The sequence below is a fragment of the Dendropsophus ebraccatus genome, chromosome 1 (genome assembly GCF_027789765.1).
Source record: "Dendropsophus ebraccatus isolate aDenEbr1 chromosome 1, aDenEbr1.pat, whole genome shotgun sequence".
Lineage (NCBI taxonomy): Eukaryota > Metazoa > Chordata > Amphibia > Anura > Hylidae > Dendropsophus > Dendropsophus ebraccatus.
The window spans coordinates 6,289,793-6,315,915 of record NC_091454.1 but is presented as its reverse complement, the minus strand read 5'-3'; the positions used below and the strand labels follow the sequence as shown (position 1 = coordinate 6,315,915).

The following is a 26,123-nucleotide window of genomic DNA, read 5'->3' as shown; positions in this document are numbered from 1 at the left end:
CCCTGGCGGGCTGTCACAGACCCCTCTATGGCTGCAGGTGATTACAGGGGGATCCTCATGTGCATAGTGTGGTGTCGCCCCCTGCTGACCCCCGGCGGGCTGTTACAGACCCCTCTATGGCTGCAGGTGACTTCCCTCCGCTGCCGCACAGCACAGGAAGCGCCATTGTCAGCAGCAGGAAGTGGCACGTACCCGGCTGCCGCTCGCACCAGGATGTTGCGGTTATTATGAGGAGACTTTACACAATTCGCACTAAATTTAGATTTTTCTTTTACATTTAAGATTTTGCTTAAGAGATTTCTTATGTAACGTCCGACACCTCGAAGGGCCGGGGATCTCCACACGTTGGCAATCATGTATAGTCTATGCTTTACCCTGCCGCCCCGCTCCCCCTCGCTTTACATCACTGCCGCACTTGGCTCTCTGTGATGTCATCCCTCGGCTTCCCCTGTGGACGTCCCCAGTATTTCCTCCTCTTATTCATCTTTCTTGCCCCTTTTTAAGATGCTGAATTCTTGTAGGGTGAGAACACCGCGGCCCCCTCACCCATCCTCCTCCTCCCCCTGCGATACACTTCTTTCCTCTCCACGCCTTGGTTTCCTAGAAGATCTCTGCTTGCTGTCAGTGAATGGGATCAGTGGGGGTCCCAATCATTAGCGGCAGGCTGTTGGAGAGGGGCCCCCTGGTTAGTGTCGGGGTGTGGGGTGTGCCCCCTGGTTAGCGTTGGGGTGTGGGGGGCCCCCTGGTTAGCGTCGAGGTGTGGGGGGGGCCCCCTGGTTAGCGTTGGGGTGTGGGGGGGGCCCCCTTGTTAGTGTTGTGGTGTGGGGGGCCCCCTTGTTAGTGTCGAGGTGTGGGGGGCCCCCTTGTTAGCGTCGAGGTGTGGGGGGGCCTCCTTGTTAGCGTCGAGGTGTGGGGGGGCCCCCTTGTTAGCGTCGGGGTGTGGGGTGTGCCCCCTGGTTAGCGTTGGGGTGTGGGGGGCCCCCTGGTTAGTGTCGGGGTGTGGGGTGTGCCCCCTGGTTAGCGTCGAGGTGTGGGGGGACCCCTGGTTAGCGTTGGGGTGTGGGGGGGGCCCCCTGGTTAGCGTTGGGGTGTGGGGGGGGGCCCCCTTGTTAGTGTCGTGGTGTGGGGCGGCCCCCTTGTTAGCGTCGTGGTGTGGGGCGGCCCCCTTGTTAGCGTCGAGGTGTGGGGTGTGCCCCCTGGTTGGGGTGTGGGGGCCCCCTTGTTAGTGTCGAGGTGTGGGGGGCCCCCTTGTTAGTGTCGAGGTGTGGGGGGCCCCCTTGTTAGCGTCGAGGTGTGGGGGGCCCCCTTGTTAGCGTCGAGGTGTGGGGGGGCCCCCTTGTTAGCGTCGAGGTGTGGGGGGGCCCCCTTGTTAGCGTCGAGGTGTGGGGGGGCCCCCTTGTTAGCGTCGAGGTGTGGGGGGGCCCCCTTGTTAGCGTCGAGGTGTGGGGGGGCCCCCTTGTTAGCGTCGTGGTGTGGGGGCCCCCTTGTTAGCGTCGTGGTGTGGGGGGGCCCCCTTGTTAGCGTCGAGGTGTGGGGGGGCCCCCTTGTTAGCGTCGAGGTGTGGGGGGCCCCCTTGTTAGCGTCGAGGTGTGGGGGGCCCCCTTGTTAGCGTCGAGGTGTGGGGGGCCCCCTTGTTAGCGTCGAGGTGTGGGGGGCCCCCTTGTTAGCGTTGTGGTGTGGGGGGCCCCTTGTTAGCGTCGTGGTGAGGGGGGTTGCTCGCCGCTTCCCTTGGTGATGACATCACTCACCCCAGAAGTCCAGGGCGGCGCTGCGGGTCCGGCCCTAGGAAACCCCCTGAATCTATGACCAGTGGTCCCGGCTGCAGCTTCCATCTGCTCGCAGGTCATCTTCAGATTAGTTTGTTAGCTCTTGGGGTCAGACAATGTGCTGGATGCTGATGATCAGTATGAATGGGAGGGTATAGGCTGCTGTTTTGCAACCTGAGCCTAAACTACAACTCCCAGCATGTCCTCTCACTTTGAGTTACTCTGGTTTCTGGGCCATTGTTCAGCGTGTGATGAGTAATGGATCTGTTAGGCCCCGTTCCCACTGAGCAGAACTAGCGGAATTGTCCGCCGCGGAATGCCGTTAGCCTCCCGCTCATAATGGGAGTCTATGGGAGGCGCGCGCTCCTGCCCTGTCCGCGCTGAAGAATAAACATGTTCATTCTTCAGCACGGACAGAGCAGCAGCGCGCACCTCCCATAGACTCCCATTATGAGCGGGAGGCTAACGGCATTCCGCGGCGGACAATTCCGCTAGTTTTGCTCAGTGGGAACGGGGCCTTACCGCTGATCCTTGGTAATCTGCCTCCATTGTTCTAGTCCGGAGGTCACAGATCTCGTCCTCAAAGGAGCGGTGACTGGAAGACTGCACCCAGCATTCCCAAACCCCTGAGTGGCACTGAGCACTGGACCCCGGTGGTCTCTTCCTACAGATGAGTGTTACAGGTTAATGGTGGCCGGGCCCGGCGCGGTGATGGCCCAGAACCTTCCTGGCTGCAGCACTGGCTGATCCGGAGCTCCTGTACACAGTCCCGCGCGTTTCCATGGATTTCTATTGTTTGGGAATTTGCATCCATTATAGAGAACAGCAGCGGCTGTGCCGGAACCTGTATATCCCCCCCTGACAACCTGTATATACATCAGTAGTTGTAGCATCACAATACAGGGAGACCCTACAGTACATCGGCATTGGGACTGTGAGGCTTCAGTCTGTTTCCTGCACCAACGGCAGAATTACAGAATGTGGCGGATTTATTTATTTTTTTAAAGGGGAAGCACCTATAATCCACTTGTATAAGCCCTTTATATAAACAATCCCCCATATATCAGCTCTCCCCTCCTCCCCCTGCAGTGGCCGCTCAGGATGTCCGGCGCACAATGCTCTGTGTGATCGAGCCCCCCCGTTCTATCTCCACTATATATGTTAGTGTGGTGGCAGGAAGCTGGGGTATACGCTCCGCTGTCTCATGGCTTCCTGGGTGATTTCCCGCCATGGTGATTGGTAATTTGCATACGGTATAAGAGTCATGCGTCTGTGTGGATACAGATCTATTATATTGTTTTTATAATTTTTATTTATTTTGTAAGCCTGTGCCGCTCCACCTTGCTGATGGTTTCCTGACATCCGTCCATCTGGTATTTCAGGCTCGGTGGCTTCTAAATCGGTGCGGTGACCCAGACCTGCCCTATAGATGTGGCCGATGGCGGTGACATTAGAGCAGTATAATCTACAGCTCCCAGCATTTCTGTATAGTGACCTTCTGTAGGGACGGCCGCTCCTCGGGATGGTGACCTGCCGTGTAGGGACGGCCGCTCCTCGGGATGGTGACCTGCCGTGTAGGGACGGCTGCTCCTCGGGATGGTGACCTGCCGTGTAGGGATGGCCGCTACTTGGGATGACCTGCTGTGACCCCGGTCCGTGCAGGTTGATGGCTTCCTCTGATTTGCAGGCTCCTCGGGCAGCGATGGTTTCTGTTAGTTTTGGTAACAGGAAGTAAAATGTCGCCACAAACACCCTGTGAAGCTGAAGTGTAAAAGTCACCGCGTCGCCTGCACCACAGGACGCCACCGCTGCCGGGGGGGGGGGGGGGGGGGGTACACATATATTCTGTTCTGCAGCTTCCGAGAACCGACCTGTCCTGAGTTCCTAGAATACAAAGTAAACACAAAGCCACGATTCACAGGGGGGCGCTGTGTGATTCTGCCAGGGCCTCGTCCTCTGGGGATCCCATGACGCATCTACAGGAATAGAGCAACCCCCCCCCCCCCCCCCTCGTGTTTCTCAGCTGTCACCGCAGCGCCCGGGGCCCTGTATAACCAACGTCAAGGCCTCATTTTTGTCATCTTGCTCTGACCTGACCCCTTCAACCTGAGTAAGTTCTGACACGTCTGCTGGAATGTTCCTGCACTGACGGCGATGAGTGTACAGGTGATTTCCCATGCTGTATACTGTATACAGGGCCCCTGCAAGGTCCCTTACTGGGGGTAATGCAACCTGTTTCTTTCCAGCTGTTGCAAAACTAATCAAAATTCCCATCGTGCCCGGACGGCCTCCTGATTGTAGTTTCAGAACAGCTGGAGACACAGGTTGGGTAAATGCTGCTCGGATGCATCCAAAATAGGGGGGAAAGGCAAATTATTTGATTTTCTCCTGTATAAACCTATGCGTCTCCATGGTAACAGACTACAAGTCCTGTGTAGTTGGATCGTGCTTTTGTTTTGTGCTTTTTGTCTGTTCAGTAAATAAGTAAGTAATAGGAGATCAGGACCAGACTACATGAGGACTGTGGTCTGTTACCATGGAGACGTGAAAGTCAGCATAGGATCTGTAAACACAGGACGAGGCTAGGGCTGGATAGATGATGGTTTCTGATGACTGTCTCCATCTTTGTTCACATATTTGCTGCTGGATCTGTCTGCGTCCCGGCAGGTCCGGGCTTGAGCGGCCCGGGAGAACGCTGAGGGATGTGATGCCGGCCCGGTAATCTTACATCACTCCTGTAATGGCTGCTATTTCTGTCCGCCTCACATGGAGTAAGTGAGTCTGCTGCTGCGAAATGACGACATCAGCGAATCATTAGGGAGAAGAGGGAACGAGGGGAAGGAGGAAGAGCCGAGACTGGGAGATTCCCCTGCAGGGGGAAAAGGGGAGGTCACATGGGCACCGGCTGCCCGCCATGAGAGGCGTGAGGGGAGGTCACATGGGCACCGGCTGCCCGCCACAAGAGGCGTGAGGGGAGGTCACATGGGCACCGGCTGCCCGCCACAAGAGAGGGGTGAAGGGAGGTCACATGGGCACCGGCTGCCCGCCACAAGGAGGGTGATGGTGAACAGTCATCTAGCGATCCTGATACAGAGTACCGCCATACAGTGTGTCCCATCTCACAGCCGCGTAGGGCGCTCTACACTATGCACCTCTTCTGTCCTGCAGCCCCTTTTCTTCATTCTTCACCTCCCTTGCACCTTCTCATTCTTACATTACCTTTTACTTCATTCTCTGGCACCTCTCTCTCTCTGACAACTTCCACCCCCCTCCTCTCTCTGGCTCCTCTCTCTCGCTCGTGCGCACCCTCTTTTTCTGGCTATGCGTGTTATCATCCAGAGTGTCCGGCTTCTTATAGACCTGAGCCAATAGAGAGAGCAGGTACAGAGTGTCCCCCACCTTGGAGCACCCAATCTGCCTACATGGACTAATAGGTGATATGAATATATGTTGTGTAATACTTAATTTCTCCAGTGGTGGCGCTGCAGGGAGACTGGACACTTACTGCTAGGCGTCCTCCCAGATGAAAGCTGATCAGCTTATTGTAGAGAGTGTCCAAACCAGAGGACCCCTTTAAGTTCCCCTCCGCGGGGTGCAGCATGTAGATCAGCGCCATCTCTCCACCTTGGTTACACAGATATTAACAGGTTTTGTTTTTTGCTCATTCTTCCAGGACCGTAAACTGTCCAAGTCAGAACGCCAGCGCTTCAAGGAGGAAGCCGGGATGCTCAAGGGTCTTCAGCATCCGAACATTGTCCGCTTCTATGATTCCTGGGAGTCTACACTGAAGGGAAAGAAGTGCATCGTCCTGGTCACCGAGCTGATGACCTCGGGGACCCTGAAGACGTAAGTAACAGGGACCAGACGGAGGGTGCAATGGTCAGGAACCCCTTATCCCTGACTGTGCTGAGGCCTAGTGCTTATCCTGAGCTCAGGAGGAGGAACCCCTTATCCCAGACTGTGCTGAGGCCTAGTGCTTATCCTGAGCTCAGGAGGAGGAGGAGGAACCCCTTATCCCAGACTGTGCTGAGGCCTAGTGCTTATCCTGAGCTCAGGAGGAGGAGGAATCCAGACTGTGCTGAGGCCTAATGCTTATCCTGAGCTCAGAAGGAGGAGGACGAACCCAGACTGTGCTGAGGCCTAGTGCTTATCCTGAGCTCAGAAGGAGGACGAACCCAGACTGTGCTGAGGCCTAGTGCTTATCCTGAGCTCAGGAGGAGGAGGAATCCAGACTGTGCTGAGGCCTAATGCTTATCCTGAGCTCAGGAGGAGGAGGAGGAACCCAGACTGTGCTGAGGCCTAATGCTTATCCTGAGCTCAGGAGGAGGAGGAGGAACCCCTTATCCCAGACCGTGCTGAGGCCTAGTGCTTATCCTGAGCTCAGAAGGAGGAGGACGAACCCAGACTGTGCTGAGGCCTAGTGCTTATCCTGAGCTCAGAAGGAGGAGGACGAACCCAGACTGTGCTGAGGCCTAGTGCTTATCCTGAGCTCAGAAGGAGGAGGAACCCAGACTGTGCTGAGGCCTAGTGCTTATCCTGAGCTCAGAAGGAGGACGAACCCAGACTGTGCTGAGGCCTAGTGCTTATCCTGAGCTCAGGAGGAGGAGGAATCCAGACTGTGCTGAGGCCTAATGCTTATCCTGAGCTCAGGAGGAGGAGGAGGAACCCAGACTGTGCTGAGGCCTAATGCTTATCCTGAGCTCAGGAGGAGGAGGAGGAACCCAGACTGTGCTGAGGCCTAGTGCTTATCCTGAGCTCAGGAGGAGGAGGAGGAACCCAGACTGTGCTGAGGCCTAGTGCTTATCCTGAGCTCAGGAGGAGGAGGAGGAACCCCTTATCCCAGACTGTGCTGAGGCCTAATGCTTATCCTGAGCTCAGAAGGAGGAGGAGGAACCCAGACTGTGCTGAGGCCTAGTGCTTATCCTGAGCTCAGGAGGAGGAGGAATCCAGACTGTGCTGAGGCCTAATGCTTATCCTGAGCTCAGGAGGAGGAGGAGGAACCCAGACTGTGCTGAGGCCTAATGCTTATCCTGAGCTCAGGAGGAGGAGGACGAACCCAGACTGTGCTGAGGCCTAGTGCTTATCCTGAGCTCAGGAGGAGGAGGAATCCAGACTGTGCTGAGGCCTAATGCTTATCCTGAGCTCAGGAGGAGGAGGAGGAACCCAGACTGTGCTGAGGCCTAATGCTTATCCTGAGCTCAGGAGGAGGAGGACGAACCCAGACTGTGCTGAGGCCTAGTGCTTATCCTGAGCTCAGGAGAGGAGGAGGAACCCCTTATCCCAGACTGTGCTGAGGCCTAATGCTTATCCTGAGCTCAGAAGGAGGAGGACGAACCCAGACTGTGCTGAGGCCTAGTGCTTATCCTGAGCTCAGGAGGAGGAGGAGGAGGAACCCAGACTGTGCTGAGGCCTAGTGCTTATCCTGAGCTCAGGAGGAGGAGGAACCCAGACTGTGCTGTGTGTGTGTGTGGTGGTGGTGGATCCACTTGGGCTGTGTGGTTGGGGGGGGGGGGGGGGGTGTGAGGGTGGAATTATTTGGAGGAGGAAGCTGGTAATGTTACTGAAATAAGGGAAGGACGTCATAAAGATAGTAATAGCGGAAGGAAGGCCCCTTTAAATAGACATATCTCTATCTGTATCTCAGCGTATCTAGTGATGCCCGGCAGAGACTTTGCATGCGCCTATATATTTGCGCAGACATAATTTTTGCACGTGTGTGTGTGTGTGTGTGTGTGTATATTATATATATATATATATATATATATATATGCCTGTCTGTGTATACTCTTGCACACACCCATGTGTCTTTGTTTATACTCTTGCACACTCCCGTGTCTGTGCGTGTGTATACACTGGTGCACACTCCCGTGTGTGTATACACTAGTGCATACTCTTGGCGGCGTCTCCTCTCACACACTCGGCTCTGCTGTACGAGGCTTGGCCTGTCTAGTATAGGAAATTTCCACAGTGACACATCAGAGAGCGATCAGTGGCCGCAGGCGAGGGCTCCTCAGATCCCGGGCAGGCTTCCCTCTGCTCGGTCTGTCACCACTGCCATCCTCCTCCTCTTCAGGCGGATGGCGCTCACATATAGCGCGGCGCGGGCTCTCAGGGCTCTGCCTTTTCTGGCTCTGACCCTTGTGTTATACAAAGACATTCCTGAGCGGGGTACTATGAGGAGAGTGGGGGGCGGGGGGGGGGGGGGCAGCAGGAAGCTGAGGAGGAAGTGGGTGGGGGGGGGGTCTCTGCTGAGGTCTGAGGGAAGGAATGCTGGGAATCCAGGACAGTCAGCTCGTCCATCACCGCTCTGTCATCCTCCCTGCTCAGAGGTGCACTGGCTCCACCTGCTGGCCGCCTACAGGAACTGCAGGCCGTAGCTTATCACATGACCTCCCCCTCTGTCATCCTCCCTGCTCACAGAGGTGCATCGGCGCTTGGTTTTTATTTTTATGAAAAAATAATTCCGAGGCAAAAAACTTGGCAGCAGTCTGCACCTATTGACTCCCCGACTGTTGCAGAACTACAACTCCCAGCATGCTGCAGTCAACAGTTGGAGACTAGTGGTGAAATGTGTATGAGAAAATAACGGTCACCATTTAAAGTGTTCCTGTTCCTAAAAAAACTACAACAAAAAGTTTAAAAGTTTGGAAAAACCTAAAACATTTTAAAGTGAGAGGAGAAGTGCAAAGCGTAACAGTCTCTGCAGCCGGACCCCCCAGCGGTCGATACTTCTCATGTTACTATGTCAGATTTAACCCTTTAAAGAGGCCTTTGCATCTAGTATGGCAGAGGCCCTTACTATAGGACCCCAATGGTGGCTACCCCCACCCCAGGCACGTGACCCCAGTGACCTGACCTGTCCCGGTCTCTTCTCTCCCCCAGATATCTGAAGAGGTTTAAGGTGATGAAGCTGAAGGTCCTGCGGAGCTGGTGCCGGCAGATCCTGAAGGGGCTGCAGTTCCTGCACACCCGGACCCCCCCTATAATCCACAGAGACCTGAAATGTGACAACATCTTCATCACCGGCCCCACCGGCTCCGTGAAGATCGGAGACCTGGGCCTCGCCACCCTGAAGAGGGCGTCCTTCGCCAAGAGTGTCATAGGTAGGTTCTGGACATCACCCCCTCCTCCCTTTCCTCATAATTCTCCTGTATAAATACCTGTATTGTATTCTGAATATGAAGGCCGGGCCATGCCTAACCTACCTTAGCCTCGGTCACTGTGGGGGTTGGGCCGATTAGATGTTAGATTCTCTAATTCTTTCCCACTGGGGTCTCAGCACCAGGTGTCCCCATAGGTGTCTCCTCCCACAGACATCCCAGGCTCTAGGTGGGTTACTTGGTCTGGTCTTAAGCATATATGCTTGGTAATAGTATCAGGTCCTTATCTACGTTTTGGGCAGGTGTTAACCCTTTCTTTGCAGGGTAGACCCCCCCCCCTCACATGTCCGGGAGCGCCCCCTTCCCCCCCCCCCCCAGCTTCTTTACTTACCTGGTCATGAAGCTCATCCTCTCTGTATTTAAGTGTCTTTCTTGCCTGTAGGCCATGGGCTCCCCCTAGTGGCTGCAGTAGGCCCTATATTAGTGTGTACTGCAGTTTATACCGTAAGTATGTGAAGAGAAGGGATCCGGTGAGTTTTGGGAGTTCCGTTTTTCGTTTTTCTCCCCCCTCTGGCAGAAAGTGGTCTGTTTTTCCGATGCATTGTATTTATTGCTGCCCGGACGCCTGGCGGTTTCCATTGCAAGGCCCCCCCACCCCCCACCAAGCAAATGGAAAGTTGTGTGACTGTGGCAATTCTGGTTTGTGACAGCAGGTGGCGCCATCCTCCAGGTAAGTACAGGTAGAAGTCACAGGCATCTCTCCATTTACTTGGCGATTGAGAAAACCATTAACGTTCAGGCGCCTGTGACCCTACGAGGAGATGGGGGCCGCCGCGTTCTGTCCCCTGTCAGTCGCCCCCTCCCCCACCTCAGGCCTTGCAATGGAAGACGTCTCAGATGATTTTTTTTTTACAGAGTAACTAAGAAGCTTTCCTCCTCTTTTTTTCCTTTTTTTTTTTTTTCTTCTCCTTTTTGCCCCCCACTATCTCTATCTCACAGGTCTTCTGCCCCGACCGCCCCCGTGGTGAGTAAGCGCCTCCCGAATCCTGCGCCAAACTAGCAGAAAACTTAAGAGTCTGAACCGTTCTTTTAATTTAAGGTACCCCTGAGTTCATGGCGCCAGAGATGTACGAGGAGAAGTACGACGAGTCCGTAGACGTGTACGCCTTCGGGATGTGCATGCTGGAGATGGCCACGTCTGAATACCCGTACTCAGAGTGCCAGAACGCCGCCCAGATCTACCGGAGAGTCACCAGTGTAAGTGGCGCCAAGCGGGGAAATACCCCCCCCCCCCCCCCCCCCCCCCCCCCCCACACACACACACACACACATATCTGGGGTCTGTGTGGTGGCGCCCTCCACTCCAATGGGGTCCGTGTGGTGACACCGCCCCCCCCCAGTATGGTTTCCTCTGTAGTACCATTGTCCTGTATTGTAGCTCCCAGTGATGCCCATGTCGGGGGGATCTCCCCTTGTGATGAGCTGCTAATAGTAGGTTACCTGATTGCTGTAATTTGTAGCATTGCCTTTAGGTGGCAGCACTGTCATCTTGTTTATAGATTATAATATATAACCAGGAATAATCACCGCTAGAGTGCCGGCCATGTGTGTATTGTATGTGGGGCAGGAGGGGGGTCCGGGCGTCACATCACCAGGGTACTACGCGTGCACATTGCAGTAACACAACATACAAATGATCCTTCTATCAGAATCCAATTCCCTGTGTTCATCCTGAGCCTCCTGGTTCCTGTTACAGCTCCCAGGGGTTGTGACAGCTTACAGGGACACATGGCATATAGTGTCGCCCCCTACAGGCCACACACTTACACCTCATCCTTGCCCTTGTTCCCGGCTGCCATGTCACGCTGCAGCCAGTAGGGGGTGCTCCCGTCAGCCGCGTTCCATTCTCCAGCACAGGAGAGTTTTATGGTGTGGCCTCGGGCACATGAGCGGCCATAAAGCAGGGGAATGTCAGCACTCTGTTAATAGTTACACACAGAGAAGAGAACCCGCCGTCCTGGGACTTGTTGTCCTCCCGCTGTCTTGTGATCACATAGAACTGTAGGTTCCTATATAGATTGATAAGACCACCCGTAGTGTGAAGACCCGGATCCTGAGCGGATACACCTCGAGGTTCATCTGTAGCACAGTACATGGCCATGGTCTATGTTGGGTGGTCTTCCCTGGGGCCGTCCTGTAGTCTCCGCACGTGAGAAGGCCGAGTGATTTACGTCTTCGAGGAACTTTCCTGGAAACGGCTCATTATACCCCGGGCAGGAGAATATCCGCTTTTCTTGGAGAGCGCACATGACCTTTAACCTTAATAGAAGATTCCATAATTTACTATAAATAGAATGATGTCCTCCTGATACCAGGAAAAGTGCGGACAGCGTGTAGTCACCGACCGATCCCGGGCAGGAAGGAGTGTGTAACCTGCATGTAAACAACCAAACACCGAACGCATTGTCCCTCGTACCCGAAACACTAATGTCTCCTGTTCACATCTGTTTCTTCCCATTAGTTTCCATCCCTGCAGGTAATAAGAGGAAAATACCAGGATGTTACATGACTGCAGAGCTGCGCTCACTATTCTGCTGGTGGGGTCACTGTGTACATACATTACTGATCCTGAGTTACATCCTGTATTATACTCCAGAGCTGCACTCACTATTCTGCTGGTGGGGTCACTGTGTACATACATTACATTACTGATCCTGAGTTCCATCCTGTATCATACTCCAGAGCTGCGCTCACTATTCTGCTGGTGGGGTCACTGTGTACATACATTACATTACTAATACTGTATTATACTCCAGAGCTGCACTCACTATTCTGCTGGTGGGGTCACTGTGTACATACATTACATTACTGATCCTGAGTTACATCCTGTATTATACCCCAGAGCTGCACTCACTATTCTGCTGGTGGGGTCACTGTGTACGTACATTACTTCCCTTACGTGTATATACAGGATGTAGCTCAGTAATGTAATGTATGTACACAGTGACCTCACCAGCAGAATAGTGAGTGCAGCTCTGGAGTATAATACAGTATTAGTAATGTAATGTATGTACACAGTGACCCCACCAGCAGAATAGTGAGTGCAGCTCTGAGGTTGCCGTGTACACCCATTGATTGGATCAGCGTACAGGATTGTCTGGTTTGGATATAATGCTAATGCTGATCTCTTCATTATGCAACAGCAGTAGAGTTCCCCTTTAAGCAGATGAGTCTGGTTGGCCCCTCCCCCTTAGTCAGGCCCGGGGGCAGCACACATAGTCGGCTGTGGCCTCTTCTAGCCCAGATTACTGTCCTGTATTTATTCCATAATCCCTTCCCTTATAATTAGCAGTTTGGGAAATTCCTTTCCCGTGGGAGAAGTTGAGGCGATGATGTCACGTCCCTGGCTCCGCCCCCTCTGTCCTGCTTGTGGCCTGTGTGACTGACAGGGTCATGGCTGCCAGTGACTGGCTGGGGCTCTGTATAGCAGAACTGAATGTGTCAGCGCTGCAGTATAAAGCACAGGACAGGAGGGGCGACCACCTCAGAGAGACAATGCAGGGAGGCAGCCAGAGGAGCGGAGGGATAGAGCGGTACGGAGGACGCCATGTTTCTCCCCCTCCCGGTCTGGAGGCCGCCATGTTTGTTGTTGAGGGGCCTTATACTGGGATTCTCAGTTGCCCATAGCAACCAATCACAGCTCGGTGTTCACTTTACCTCAGCAATATGAAAAATAAAAGCTGAGCTGTGATTGGTCGTTACGGGCAGCAAGGAGAATCCTGCTGTAACACAGCCCCATAAATCTCCACTATGTACAAAGGATCAGTGGAGCGGTCGCCCATAGCAACCAATCAGATCGCTGCTTTCTTTTTTTATAATGGCCTATGAGTAGCGCCAGCTGGTGGTAATACCTCTCTGTATCTTCTCCTTGGAAAGCAGGATGGCGCCCCTGAATCTCACCCCCCTCACCCCCTCCTCTCACCCCCCTCACCCCCTCCTCTCACCCTCTGGACCCCTGAATGTCACTCCCTCCTCTCACCCCCCTCACTCCCTCCTCTCACTCTCCGGACCCCTGAATGTCACCCCCTCCTCTCACTCTCCGGACCCCTGAATGTCACCCCCTCCTCTCACTCTCCGGACCCCTGAATGTCACCCCCTCCTCTCACCCGATGGACCCCTGAATGTCACCCCCTCCTCTCACCCGACGGACCCCTGAATGTCACCCCCTCCTCTCACCCCCCTCACTCCCTCCTCTCACTCTCCGGACCCCTGAATGTCACCCCCTCCTCTTACCCGACGGACCCCTGAATGTCACCCCCTTCTCTCACCCGACGGACCCCTGAATGTCACCCCCCTCCTCTCAGCCGACGGACCCCTGAATGTCACCCCCCTCCTCTCAGCCGACGGACCCCTGAATGTCACCCCCCTCCTCTCAGCCGACGGACCCCTGAATGTCACCCCCCTCCTCTCACCCGACGGACCCCTGAATGTCACCCCCCTCCTCTCAGCCGACGGACCCCTGAATGTCACTCCCTCCTCTCATCCCCAGGACCCCTGAATGTCACTCCCTCCTCTCATCCCCAGGACCCCTGAATGTCACTCCCTCCTGTTTTCCGCTCCGGGAATTCATTAGATCCCGCCGCTCGCTCAGATGTCTTGGAAATAAACAAGTTCTGGACCTGCTGGGAACCTGTCCAGTCCGGTCAGCGACCATAACCCCCATCCCCCCCCCCTCCCTTGGAGATCCCAGTGCTGAGGCACGATGCATGCCGATCACTGGGGGGGGGGGGGGGGGAATGTGACTGGTGATTATAACCCTTATTACAGACCAGAGACCTGCACGTCTATCACATCTCATTGTACTGTGTGTCTTCCAGGGGACTGTCTGCCTGTGTGGCGGCAGCGGGCTGTGTGACGGGCGAGCTTTATATGGCGGCAGCGGGCTGTGTGACGGGCGAGCTTTATATGGCGGCAGCGGGCTGTGTGACGGGCGAGCTTTATACGGCGGCAGCGGTCTGTATAATGGGTGAGCTTTATATGGCGGCAGCGGGCTGTGTGACGGGCGAGCTTTATATGGCGGCAGCGGGCTGTATAATGGGTGAGCTTTATATGGTGGCAGCGGGATGTGTGACGGCGAGCTTTATATGGTGGCAGCGGGCTCTGTGACGGTGAGCTTTATATGGTGGCAGCGGGCTCTGTGACGGGCGAGCTTTATATGGCGGCAGCGGGCTGTGTGACGGGCAGGCCGGGGGAGTCTCCTTGTACGACGGACGGGCAGGGTGAGTTTTATATGGGGCAATAAATTCCTGGTTATATGGGATTATTACATCCTTCATTGTTGGCTGTTACTGATCTGAGGACTGTGCCCACCATGAGGGGTGATGGGTGAGAGACTGCCAGGCCTCGTGTGTGTATGTCAGCCCGGAGCCCACCATGAGGGGTGATGGGTGAGAGTCTGCCAGGCCTCGTGTGTGTATGTCAGCCCGGAGCCCACCATGAGGGGTGATGGTGAGGGGAGACTTGAGTTTTTTCATTTGTTTTCCCTCTTCTGGTGTCTGCACGGCTGCGGCACACGCGGGGTTAATCTGTATTGGGTTACTAGGTGTATGATTATAGTGAGGAGGGGAGTGCCTCCTCCAATGGTTTCCTCCCCCAACCCTGTGGGAGGGCTGTTGTGGATGGGACACACATCTCCTGAGCCCCCCGCCCCTCAGTGGCACAATGTCCGGCTCTGGTACTGACCGCTACCTCTCCTCCTCCGCTGTGGGGTGACCGGGAGACCCCGCACATCTCCTGCCCTCACTATGGATTATATGTGGAAGGATTTCTGCCCCGTGATCCTCATAGTGAACTCCCGCTGCTGCTGCTGCTCCTCCCGGGAATGTCCGGGCAGCCAGGTGGGTGAGAGTGGGCGAGCTGCCAGCGGGGGCTGCCAGGTGGGTGAGAGTGGGCGGGCTGCCAGGTGGGTGAGCAGCCGAGCTTCCAGGTGGGTGAGAGTGGGCAAGCTGCCAGCAGGGGCTGCCAGTTGGATGAGAGCGGGCGAGCTGCCAGGTGGGTGAGAGCGGGTGAGCTGCTGCCTGCACCTTGTCAGTGGGATTATAACCAGTCCAGGTCAGTGCTGCTGAGTGGCAAAGGTGAGAGGGCGCGTAGGGCACCATTACTTGTGATACCGTGTACAGCGTGTGAGGTGCAGATAGCATCCCCCAACCAGTAGGAAAACTTCAAAAGGGAAAGGATATGGTAGGTGACCCTGGACTGGGCCGGCGGCTGATGGCGGTGACCCTGGACTGGGCCGGCGGCTGATGGCGGTGACGCTGGACTGGGCCTGAAGGACACCAGAGTATGCCCATGAAGGGACAGGTAGTGGTTGGGGGTGATCGGCCTCAGTTTATGTAGCGGCCGTCTCTTGTCCTTTGTATTATACACAGAACCCCCCTCCCCTATAGTTAATGATACAGTACAGGTTGTACACGGCGTCCCGGTGCCCCCTCCTGTAGTATCGCGTTGTTTGTTTGTGCAGCGTCCTACCCTGGGATCACAAGAAATGGGTCATGGTTTACAGGGGCCCTCCAGGGTGAGAGACGCACAAATAGCGCCCCACCTGTCTGCAGGTCACGCCTGGTATTGCAGCTCAGTTCCATTGTACTAAATGAGGCAAATTGTTCCCTGTATTAACCATTCCCACACGCTGAGTCCAGATGTGGTTGATAACAGGGAGCAACAGAGAGCATCACCTGTTCTGAAGGATTGTGGGAGCGCTGTGGGGGCTGGTGGAGTATGGTTATGGTGCTATAGTGATGCCATCATAGTGTGCGATACCATTGTCTCTTCCAGGAGGTGTTACTTAATGTGCTGTTAGTTTCTGCCCCTAGAATAACACCACCTGGCTGTGATGACGGTGAATGACCCCCGCTCCTCTGCTCTCTCCGCAGGGTGTAAAGCCGGCCAGCTTCGATAAGGTCGCCATCCCCGAGGTGAAGGAGATCATCGAGGGATGCATTCGCCAGAACAAGGATGAAAGGTCTGGACTCACAGCAGCACAGAGTATTTCAGCAGTGCTTGGGTCACATAACACATGAGTCAGATAAAAGTAAGGTCAGCCTGATGACGACATAGAGCCAGCGCCCCCTAGAGATGGAAGCTGTACAGAGGTGGAGCTCTGACTGGCTCCGGGAGGTGACGCCTGTGTTTTTCCCGTTCACCTTGGCCGTGGTTTCCATCGCTTCGGGTCATCTGCCGTTTTGTCGCTCACTATGTAATAAAAGTAATGAGGTTTGAGCAAAACAATCCGTGACCGCCGACCATTAATATTCAAATGGCGTCTTTAGTGGCCGCATAGCGGCAGAGGTTTCCTGCGTACACAGCCGCTTGGCTCCACCCACTTAGTCATGTGACCCAAGTGCTGACAGGCATGTCAGCTCCCATAGTGCACTGCTGTCTGCTATGCTTTGTGTGGGGCTGTATGTGGAGTGACCCCTGTGTGACCCCCACAGGTACGCCATCAAGGATCTCCTCAACCACGCCTTCTTCCAGGAGGAGACGGGGGTGCGGGTGGAGCTGGCCGAGGAAGACGATGGAGAGAAGATCGCCATCAAGCTGTGGCTGCGCATCGAGGACATCAAGAAGCTGAAGGGCAAATACAAGGACAATGAGGCCATAGAGTTCTCCTTCGACCTGGAGAGAGACGTCCCAGACGATGTGGCCCAAGAGATGGTGAGTGCCGGTGCAGGGACGTCATCTGTATAACCTCCAGGTATTACATCATATGTGACTGATATCAGCCGCTCCTCTTATAACGCTCCAGCACTGATATAACCTCCAGATATTACATCATATGTGACTGATATCAGCCGCTCCTCTTATAACGCTCCAGTACTGATATATCCTCCTATTACATCATATGTGACTGATATCAGCCGCTCCTCTTATTACGCTCCAGTACTGATATAACCTCCTATTACATCATATGTGACTGATATCAGCCGCTCCTCTTATAACGCTCCAGTACTGCTATATCCTCCTATTACATCCTATGTGACTGATATCAGCCGCTCCTCTTATAACGCTCTAGCACTGATATAACCTCCTATTACATCCTATGTGACTGATATCAGCCGCTCCTCTTATAACGCTCCAGTACTGATATCAGTCACATATGATGTAATAGGTTATATCAGTACTGGAGCGTTATAAGAGGAGTGGCTGATATCAGTCACATATGATGTAATAGGTTATATCAGTACTGGAGCGTTATAAGAGGAGTGGCTGATATCAGTCACATATGATGTAATAGGTTATATCAGTACTGGAGCGTTATAAGAGGAGCGGCTGATATCAGTCACATAGGATGTAATAGGAGGTTATATCAGTACTGGAGCGTTATAAGAGGAGCGGCTGATATCAGTCACATATGATGTAATAGGTTATATCAGCCGCTCCTCTTATAACGCTCCAGTACTGATATAACCTATTACATCATATGTGACTGATATCAGCCGCTCCTCTTATAACGCTCCAGCACTGATATAACCTCCTATTACATCATATGTGACGGATATCAGCCGCTCCTCCTGTATATAGATGGAGGGGACGTGGCAGGATCGGGAGGTCTCGGCTCTTTCATCTCTGGTTCATTTAACCTGTGGAATTCCAGTTTTCCGGTCATGTTCTCCTTTTTTCCTTGAATTTCCTCGGCCACAGTTTTCCCACTCAGGTGACCCATTGCTGACTCCCCCCTCTCCTGTCCTAAATGGTACGAGCCGCGCCGTACAAAGTCCATGTTATGCTGTAATGTTTTGAACACTAACCCCCCCCCCCCTCCCATAGTCTATAATGGAGTTGCTGAGCCCGTCCATCCACCTCAATGGCACAAGCTGGGTACAGATCACCTGGCCGGGGGTCCCAGAATAGTTTTCAGCCCACTACGCGGGGGGGTTTCGTTACCTTTACCACCTTTGTCCTCTCTAGGTGGAATCGGGCTACGTCTGTGAGGGAGATCACAAAACCATGGCCAAGGCGATCAAAGATCGAGTGTCGCTGATCAAACGCAAGAGGGAACAGCGTCAGCAGGTGCGGGAAGAGCAGAAGAGGAAGCAGGAGCAGAGCGGACAGCAGAGTGAGGTGCAGCCGCAGAGCCCCCCTGTGGGCACAGCCAAAGTCTCCACCGCACCCACCCTCTCCGGTCCGGCATCCACCGCCGTGCCCAGCACCGCCACCTCCCAGGTGGAGCCTGAGGAGCCTGAGGCGGATCAGCATCTGCAGTATCAGCAGCCCAGCATATCGGTGACATGTGAGTGTGGAGGAGGCTGGGGGTAGTAGTCCACCTTCTCACTGTCTATTAGACTTGTGCTCATGGCTTTATGTTGTCTTCCCTCTCAGCGGATGGCGCAGCTGATAGCGGGCAGGGCTCCTCCGTGTACTCGGAGTCTCGTGTCGGCAGTCAGCAGGCGGTCTCCTACAGCTCCCCGCAGGATCTGGGGGTCTCCACCACTGTGTCCGGATACAGCAGTCCCAATGTCCAGCCGGGGGGATTCAGCACCTCTGTGGGGGTAAGTGACCGGGCAGATGAGGGACATTAGGAGTAGTGCTTAACAGCTGTTGCAAAGCTACAACTCCCATCATGCCCAGACAGCTTTCGGCCTTCAGCTCTCTGGGCATGATGGGAGTTGTAGAGTAGGTAACCTGGGTCTTTTATATGACCTTGTCTGCTCCTTGGAGATAAGTGGTGACTGTCGGCTGCTTATCCCCCATAGAAGTAACATGGGAATGTCTAGGGGGCTTATTCGGGGGTCTCTTCCTATTTCTCAGTGCCATTCTCTGCATGAGGTTATGCCTCCCTTTGCCTGATGCAGTGTAACCCTGACCCCACCCCCCCCCCCCCCCCCCCCCTTCCTCCCATGCTCTGCCCCCCACCCGTCCCCTTTTATTTACAATATAAATTATGGGGGTGAGTATTGGTGCTGTACTCCATGGACAGGACAGGCAGATCCACCGTCCCACTGCCTGCTGCACAGACTGACGCCTCCTTCTCAGTGTAAAGCATGGCAGACATCAGACTGAGGCTGCAGTGTAAAGCATGGCAGACATCAGACTGAGGCTGCAGTGTAAAGCATGGCAGACATCAGACTGAGGCTGCAGTGTAAAGCATGGCAGACATCAGACTGAGGCTGCAGTGTAAAGCATGGCAGACATCAGACTGAGGCTGCAGTGTAAAGCATGGCAGACATCAGACTGAGGCTGCAGTGTAAAGCATGGCAGACATCAGACTGAGGCTGCAGTGTAAAGCATGGCAGACATCAGACTGAGGCTGCAGTGTAAAGCATGGCAGACATCAGACTGAGGCTGCAGCGTAAAGCATGGCAGATGTCCGACTGCCATCGGTAATGCAGCTGAGCAGGAGTCTGATCATAGCTGGGGTCCTGATGGAGCAGAGCTGCAGTGTAAAGCATGGGGAGGGATCGATATTATACTGCCACATACCCGCAGGTAGTCAGATATCAATCTACTAACTCTACTAATACAGCGGAGCTGCAGTCACTGACTATAGATGTGTCCTGGTGGAGCAGAGCTGCAGGGTAAAGTATAGAGGCGCAGCCTGACCACAATGGACGACCTCTAATAGTCGCTGATCATAGCTGTGACATCCCGCCTCGCGTATAAAGCGCCCTGCCGCTGAGCGAGTAATCCCGGCAGCCGATGTGTGAAGGATGACGGCTCTGCGTTCTTCCTCCTCTTTCTTTCATGGTTTCCTATTGGTCCTCCTCCTCTTTGTGTCTCTTCTTTCTCCTGTTCCCTTCTCCTTTTAGTTCTGCTTTCTTCCTGATCATTCCTCCTCATTTCACTTTCTTTCTCCCTTGTTCTTACTCTTAGTCTTTCCTCTTCCTCCCTTTTCCCTCTTCTCCTTTTTTTCCTCTTTCCTCCTCTTTCTTCCCTCTACCTCTTACCTTTTTCTTCCCCTCCTCCTCCTCCTTTTCTTCCTCTTTCCTTCTCTTTCTTCCTTCTGCCTCCTTCCTCCCCTTCTCTTTTTCTTCCTTTTTCCTCTTCTTTCTTTCCTCTACCTTATACCTTTTTTTTCTCCCTCTTTTCTTTCTTTCTTCCCTCTAACTCCTTCTTCCTCCTCCTTTTTCTTCTTCTTTTCTTTCCTCCTCTTTCTTCCTTCTGCCTCCTTCCTCCTCCTCCTCTTTCTTCCACTCTTCCTCCTTTTCTTCCTCTTTCCTGCTGTTTCTCCCTCTTTCCTTCTCCCTTTCTCCTCCTCCTATTCTTCCTCTTTCCGCCTCCTCCTCTCTGTAATGTTTCCTGTTCCTCTCCCTTTTATTCTGTGGTATTATATAAATGTGGCGCCCCCCGTGGTTTCTTTTTGTCGGATTATCAGATGCCTGGACTCCTGAGCATCGGGTTTATAACTCTTCCTCTTCTCCCTGGATGGAGCCGAGCACCTGACACGTCGCCATGTTTAACCCTCACTGATCCCTCCCCCCAGGAGCCGAGCTGTCCCCGCAGGGCTGGAGAGTCTCCATTATTTCACCTCCATTGTTTGTTTCATGTTATGTTGACTCTGTGGTACATGTCTTGTGTTCTCTTTCCTCTCAGCCTCGCCGGGGTCGTAGCATGTCAGTGTGTGTCCCCGTCCTGCCCTCCGCCCCTCTCCTTCCTTCATCTGCCCCCAGCACGCCTCCGTCTGCCCCCGCATCTCCTTGCTGGACGTCCCCCGAGGAATCCTTTGCTGACAAGCTTTCCAAGGCTTTAGAGAGTGTCCTGCCTATGCACTCCGGCAGCGCCCGCAGGCGGCAGCAGCGGCGGTGCAGTCTGCCCACCCTCTATACCAGCCCTGTATGTGCTCTTGTCTCTGCATCTCCGGCATGGCAGATAAGTTACCATTAAATGCCAAGCGGCTGGCCAGAAGTGCGCCGGGGGATGAGGCGGGCCAAGTGTGGGCAGAACTATACATCGCCCTATTGGGGTCATGTGATCATTCTGCAGCCCTACAGCTGTTAAACTACAATTCCCATTATGCCCGGACAGCCTTTTGCTGGAATCCGCAGGTTGGTGAACACTCCATAAATGGACAATCCCTTAAAGGGGTAGTGCGGCGTTTAATATTTATTCACTAAATAACACACATTACATGGTTATACAACTTTGTAATGTGTGTTATTTAAGTGAATGGCCCCCTTCCCCGTGTTCCCCCCACCCCGGAAGTGTGGTGCGGTATACTTGAGTATTCGCTGTCGACCCCGGCCGCCCTCTTGGGTCGACGACGTCCTCTTCGGGAGACCGGCTCCCCTCTGCCGCGTCATCAGCTGCTCAGCCGCGATTGGCTGAGCATATTTTCAGCCAATCGGGGCTGAGCAGCTGATGATGCGGCAGAACGGAGACTGTCTCCCGAGGATGACGTCGTTGACCCAAGATGGCGGCCGGGGTCGACAGCAAATACGTAAGTGGGGGGAACACGGGGAAGGGGGCCATTCACTTAAATAACACACATTAAAATGTATTCACTAAATGACGCACATTACAAAGTTATACAACTTTGTAAACGCCGCACTACCCCTTTAGGGGCATTTTCCAGGTTCTGAAGAAAAACAAAGTTTCTGTTCTTCTGGGAGCAGTGCCACTCTTATCCTCAGGTCATGTGTGGCATTGCAGCTGAGTTCAGTGAAGTTGTAATGCCACACACAACCAGAGTGGCGCTCTCTTACTAGAAGGGGGTCACCCTCTCCCCTTTGCCCGCCTTGTCCCCCGTCATATTGGGCTGCATTAATGGTTAGATGGCAGCAAGCGGCTGCTGACATGATGCTTCCACTTCCTAGGGATCAGTATTAGATCTATGGAAGTATTACAACCCCCAGCAGGTATAGACCCTGGGACTACAGCGCCCATTGCTGTGGTAAGTGACTCTTCCATTGACGCATCATGTCTCCTGTAATGCAGCCCACTCCCCGGCCGCCGCGCGTTTAATGTGTTTTTTCCTGTCGTCTGTCTCCCCCTCCTCCTGCACCCCCCCATGTCACGGCGGGTTTTGTGGGTGACTGTGATTTCGTGTCTTGTCTGTTTTCCTTTTGTCTAAACGTCTCATCTCCTTATCTCCTCCATATTAATACAGCCACACTCCATGGCGCATCCACCACTCCCAGACTCTCCGCTATATTTCCCGACCATTCACGAGCGCCCCGTTTCCTTCTCTCCACCGCCAACCTCCTCATCCCCCAAAGTGCCCAGCAGCATGCAGAGAAGAAAGAGCACGTCCTTCCTGGAGTCGCAGGGCCACCGCCATCTTGGACAGTCTTTAAGAACCCATGGGCCCAGTCCTCTCCTAGACTCCAATTGCCGGGCAGAGTCGCCGCGGAGAAACGTGGCCAAGTCTGCCGAGACCAACCAGCGGCAAGAGGGGAGATCAGGGGACCCCCAGATGAGACCGTTAGAGGCCATATATGTGGCCAGCGTGCCTTATAACATCCAGGCTGAAGCTTATGGCTCCGCGGCCGCCACCGGGCACCCGAAAGATCCAGTAATTGCGCAAGTGGGCTCAGTGTACGATTACCAGACTGGTCAGACCTATCTAGCTCGCCCGATGCTGAGACTGGAAACTGGCGTCAATCAGCCGTCCCCGCTCGGCAGCATGTCGGCCCCGGTGACGTCCGAGCCCCATATCCTGCTCCACCAGGTGTTCATGCCCCAGTCGGCACCTCCAGTCCTCGCTCAGGGCACTGAAGGCCACCACGGCTGCGTGTTTGAATTTCACGTCCATTCTTCCGGACCCGAGGGCGCCATGTACGTGCCCCACCGTGTTTACTGCGCCCGACGCGGCTCTGTGGAGCTGGAGGAGGTCTCCTACAGTACATTACTACAGAACCGTCTGCAGACCGTAACCGAGGAGCAGTGCAGCCATCCCAGCCCGGTTTCTGCGGCTCCTCTCATCTGTAATGGACACATGTACTCTGACGGAGAGTGTCCCTCTCTTCCTCCAGGACACAACGCAGAGATGTACCCCCAGAAATTCCTGCAGGACCCTCCCGTCATCTTTTGCTTCCCCCAGCCCGGAGTGTCCTATCCACCTCAGGCAGCGGTCTATGGTCACCAGGTTATTAGCTACCAGTTTATTGCCCGTGGGCGGCCATGATGGAGTAGACACGGGCAGGCACCATCTTTAGATCCTCCACCTTCTGCATAGGTTCCCATCTGTCCATCTTATATCAGGTCCATGGCTACTTAGACGCCTGTTAGGCTCTTGTAAAAGCTTCATAGACGTCATACACTTAGAGGAATTCATACAATGGATAAAGGGATTTGAAGGGGTTCTCCATCTAGCAGCTGATGCTGAACTACAGCTCCTAATGTGCTGGGGGTTGTAGTTAGGCAGACTCTGTCTGGTTAGTAAGGATCCCTGCACCCATGTTCCGCCTCCGTAGATCACATGATGGCATGGATCTGTAGATCTTGTAGGGTTGGGGTCATGCATGTTATGGTGCCACCCTAACGTCATGTGTTTACATTACAGGTCCCCATGCCGACCGCTACTACATCTGTGCCTGGTGGTGTCGGTGCCCAGACGGCCCCTCACACTCAGGTGAGGAAACCCCTCCTGTGGGACTATAGGGCCGTTGCATTGATGAAGTTTGAGCCCCCCATGAACTGTTGACTTTCCTTTCAGGGCGCACAGCATCAGCCGTCACCGGCCCATCAGACCGCCCAGTACCAGGTCCCCGGGGCTGTGCCCGGTGTGCCAGCGCAGACCCAAACCCAAGTGGCCTCCGCAGTTCCGCAGGTGAGTCCGAACCCTCTATCTGTAGTGTAATAGGAAATGTTATAATGTGATAGTTCTATGTAGCGGGTGGACAGATCGCTGTGTCCAGATTGCACTGGGTGCTCTGCGGGTCACCCGTCCCCCCGGGAGCCATCACAATGGTTGGGGCAAAGAACAAATTATTTTGCTTACTGCACACCCGGCCCCCCTTTCGTCATCCTCACCCTCCATCTTGCTGCTGCCTTTGATTTGGCATGAGACCCCCTGCTGCTTTTTGTCTTACACCAATCAGAATTGCATGATGGCCGCCTCCTCCCCCCGCATGCTGCTCCGTAATCATGGCTGCCGGCTTTACCTTATTAATGATGCCTCCCTGTAAGTGCTTGTTCACACGCAGCCTTGTACAGCATGAATGATTTCACCTGCAAAATGCTTCCTGCACCATATACAGCAACTTTCCCCAACCTGCGACTGCAAAACTACATTTTGCTGGCTGTCATGGCACGATGGGAGTTGTAGGTTTGCAACCACAGATTTGGGAGCACAGATACAGTGGAGAAACATGGCGGCCGGTCCCCAGGAGGTGCTGGAGAAGTGGAGCAAGTCTGAAAATTTTCTTTAAGGAGTTAGAAAAAAAGCAAAAAAAAAAACAGTGCCACATCTGTCTCGTTTTTCTGGTACTGCCGTTTGCTGCCATTCACTTCAATGGAGCAGATCTGCGATAAGAGGGAGCCGTTTCTGTGTATACAGCTCCTATGTCTCCATGGTTACAAACTGCAAGACATCTCTTGTGAAGTTGGATCCTGTGTATAGGGGATGTATACATAACCACCTACCTGACGTATAGCTGTGCATAGGGGATGTATACATAACCGCCTACCTGACGTATAGCTGTGCATAGGGGATGTATACATAACCTCCTACCTGACGTATAGCTGTGCATAGGGGCTGTATACATAACCTCCTACCTGACGTATAGCTGTGCATAGGGGCTGTATACATAACCTCCTGTCTGACGTATAGCTGTGCATAGGGGCTGTATACATAACCTCCTGTCTGACGTATAGCTGTGCATAGGGGATGTATACATAACCACCTACCTGACTTATAGCTGTGCATAGGGGATGTATACATAACCTCCTACCTGACGTATAGCTGTGCATAGGGGCTGTATACATAACCTCCTGTCTGACTTATAGCTGTGCATAGGGGCTGTATACATAACCTCCTGTCTGACGTATAGCTGTGCATAGGGGCTGTATGCCCACAACGACAGCAGGAATTTTTGAGGAATATTTTCTACGGCCGGTTGTAATAGTCATAGAGTGTAGTGCTGCTGCCACCTGCAGCTTTCTCCATGCTGGGAGTTGTAGTCCTACACTGGCAGAGCTGCGGGTTTGAGATGACCACTGTATAGGCCATATCCCCCAGGCCCCTCACGGTATATAAGAGCTCTACGTGACCACAAGCTCCAGCATGTTGTACTGCTTGTCACCACCTCCACCCCGTAGTGCCGCCTGTCACCACCTCCACCCGGTTGTGCCGCCTGTTGATGCATGCCTTATAATAATCTGTGTTGTGTTATAATTGACGCCTGCTTCTGCTTGTCATCTTCACTTTTCTTTTACTCATTCCTTATTGCCAGCTCCCCGTCTCTTTACCAGCAGTACCAGGAGAGCCTCTGATTCCTGCACCGCCAATCCCCACCCCGCAGCCTCCCCTCATCCCTGCCGCCTCCATACCGCCTCATTACCTGCCCCTGGCACAGCCTATAATGGCCGTCCCCCTCCTGCCGCAGTTTGGTGCTCCCCAGCAGCTGCCAATGACAGTGCCCTCTACCATTGTGCAGCCTGGCTTCCCTGCCCTTCCCATCCCTATGTCTCCAGGGTTTGGGTTGCCGCCCTCCTCCCTGGGTACCCCTGTCCTGCCCTCTGGGCCGGCTGTTCTTGTGCCCGGCCACATACCTGCTGTCGCTCTCCAGCCTGTGACACAGGTGCCCCTGCCTTCCTCCATTGGATTACCAGTCGCCTTGGGACAAGCTGCAGAGCCGGTGCCGCCTCCAGGAGACGCTGTGTACCAGGTACTGGGCTTCGTGGTGTCTGCACATGTCACCAGCTGCTGAGTGATCAAGATTTGCACCGCCGCCTCTGTTTTAGTCTTTGTAGCTGTAATTCGTCACATCGCGTGAATGTTTAGTGTGGTTGTTGCTTCATCTTTGCTTTACTGCATTGGTGCTGACGTCACTTTGCTTTGTACCCAGGTCTTCCCGTCTCCGGTGCCATCTCAGTTCCCTGTAGAGACTGGACTGCCCCCCGTGGTTTACCCCTCATCAGTCGTCTCCCCTACCGGACGCCCAGAGAGCCTGGCACAGCCCGGATACCAGAGTGGCGTACCACAGCCTTATGTGGAGAGCGGCAGCATGCATCCCACGGGGGTCCCTGCAGCTTCACAACCCGTCACAGAGGTAGGAAGGAGACCATCCCCGTAATGGCAGCGCGCCCTATACCATGTATA

The 26,123-nt window shown here is 54.1% G+C and overlaps 1 protein-coding gene across 2 annotated transcripts in view; it reads left to right on the top strand.

The window, feature by feature from the left end:
- The window catches only part of WNK1 (WNK lysine deficient protein kinase 1), a 59,786-nt gene that overhangs the window by 17,918 nt on the left and 15,745 nt on the right, over nucleotides 1-26,123 (top strand). The window contains exons 2-14 of one of the 2 annotated variants that reach the window (XM_069965158.1): nucleotides 5,440-5,612; nucleotides 8,649-8,869; nucleotides 9,966-10,123; nucleotides 15,799-15,887; nucleotides 16,360-16,579; nucleotides 17,834-18,155; nucleotides 18,245-18,414; nucleotides 20,456-20,695; nucleotides 21,969-22,946; nucleotides 23,364-23,432; nucleotides 23,517-23,630; nucleotides 25,255-25,689; nucleotides 25,870-26,073. In XM_069965158.1, the coding sequence (XP_069821259.1) occupies nucleotides 5,440-5,612; nucleotides 8,649-8,869; nucleotides 9,966-10,123; nucleotides 15,799-15,887; nucleotides 16,360-16,579; nucleotides 17,834-18,155; nucleotides 18,245-18,414; nucleotides 20,456-20,695; nucleotides 21,969-22,946; nucleotides 23,364-23,432; nucleotides 23,517-23,630; nucleotides 25,255-25,689; nucleotides 25,870-26,073 (3,393 nt within the window). Of the gene's footprint in view, nucleotides 1-5,439; nucleotides 5,613-8,648; nucleotides 8,870-9,965; nucleotides 10,124-14,579; nucleotides 14,764-15,798; nucleotides 15,888-16,359; nucleotides 16,580-17,833; nucleotides 18,156-18,244; nucleotides 18,415-20,455; nucleotides 20,696-21,968; nucleotides 22,947-23,363; nucleotides 23,433-23,516; nucleotides 23,631-25,254; nucleotides 25,690-25,869; nucleotides 26,074-26,123 lie in introns of those variants that run through there. The other variant, XM_069965150.1, reaches the window with a different exon arrangement.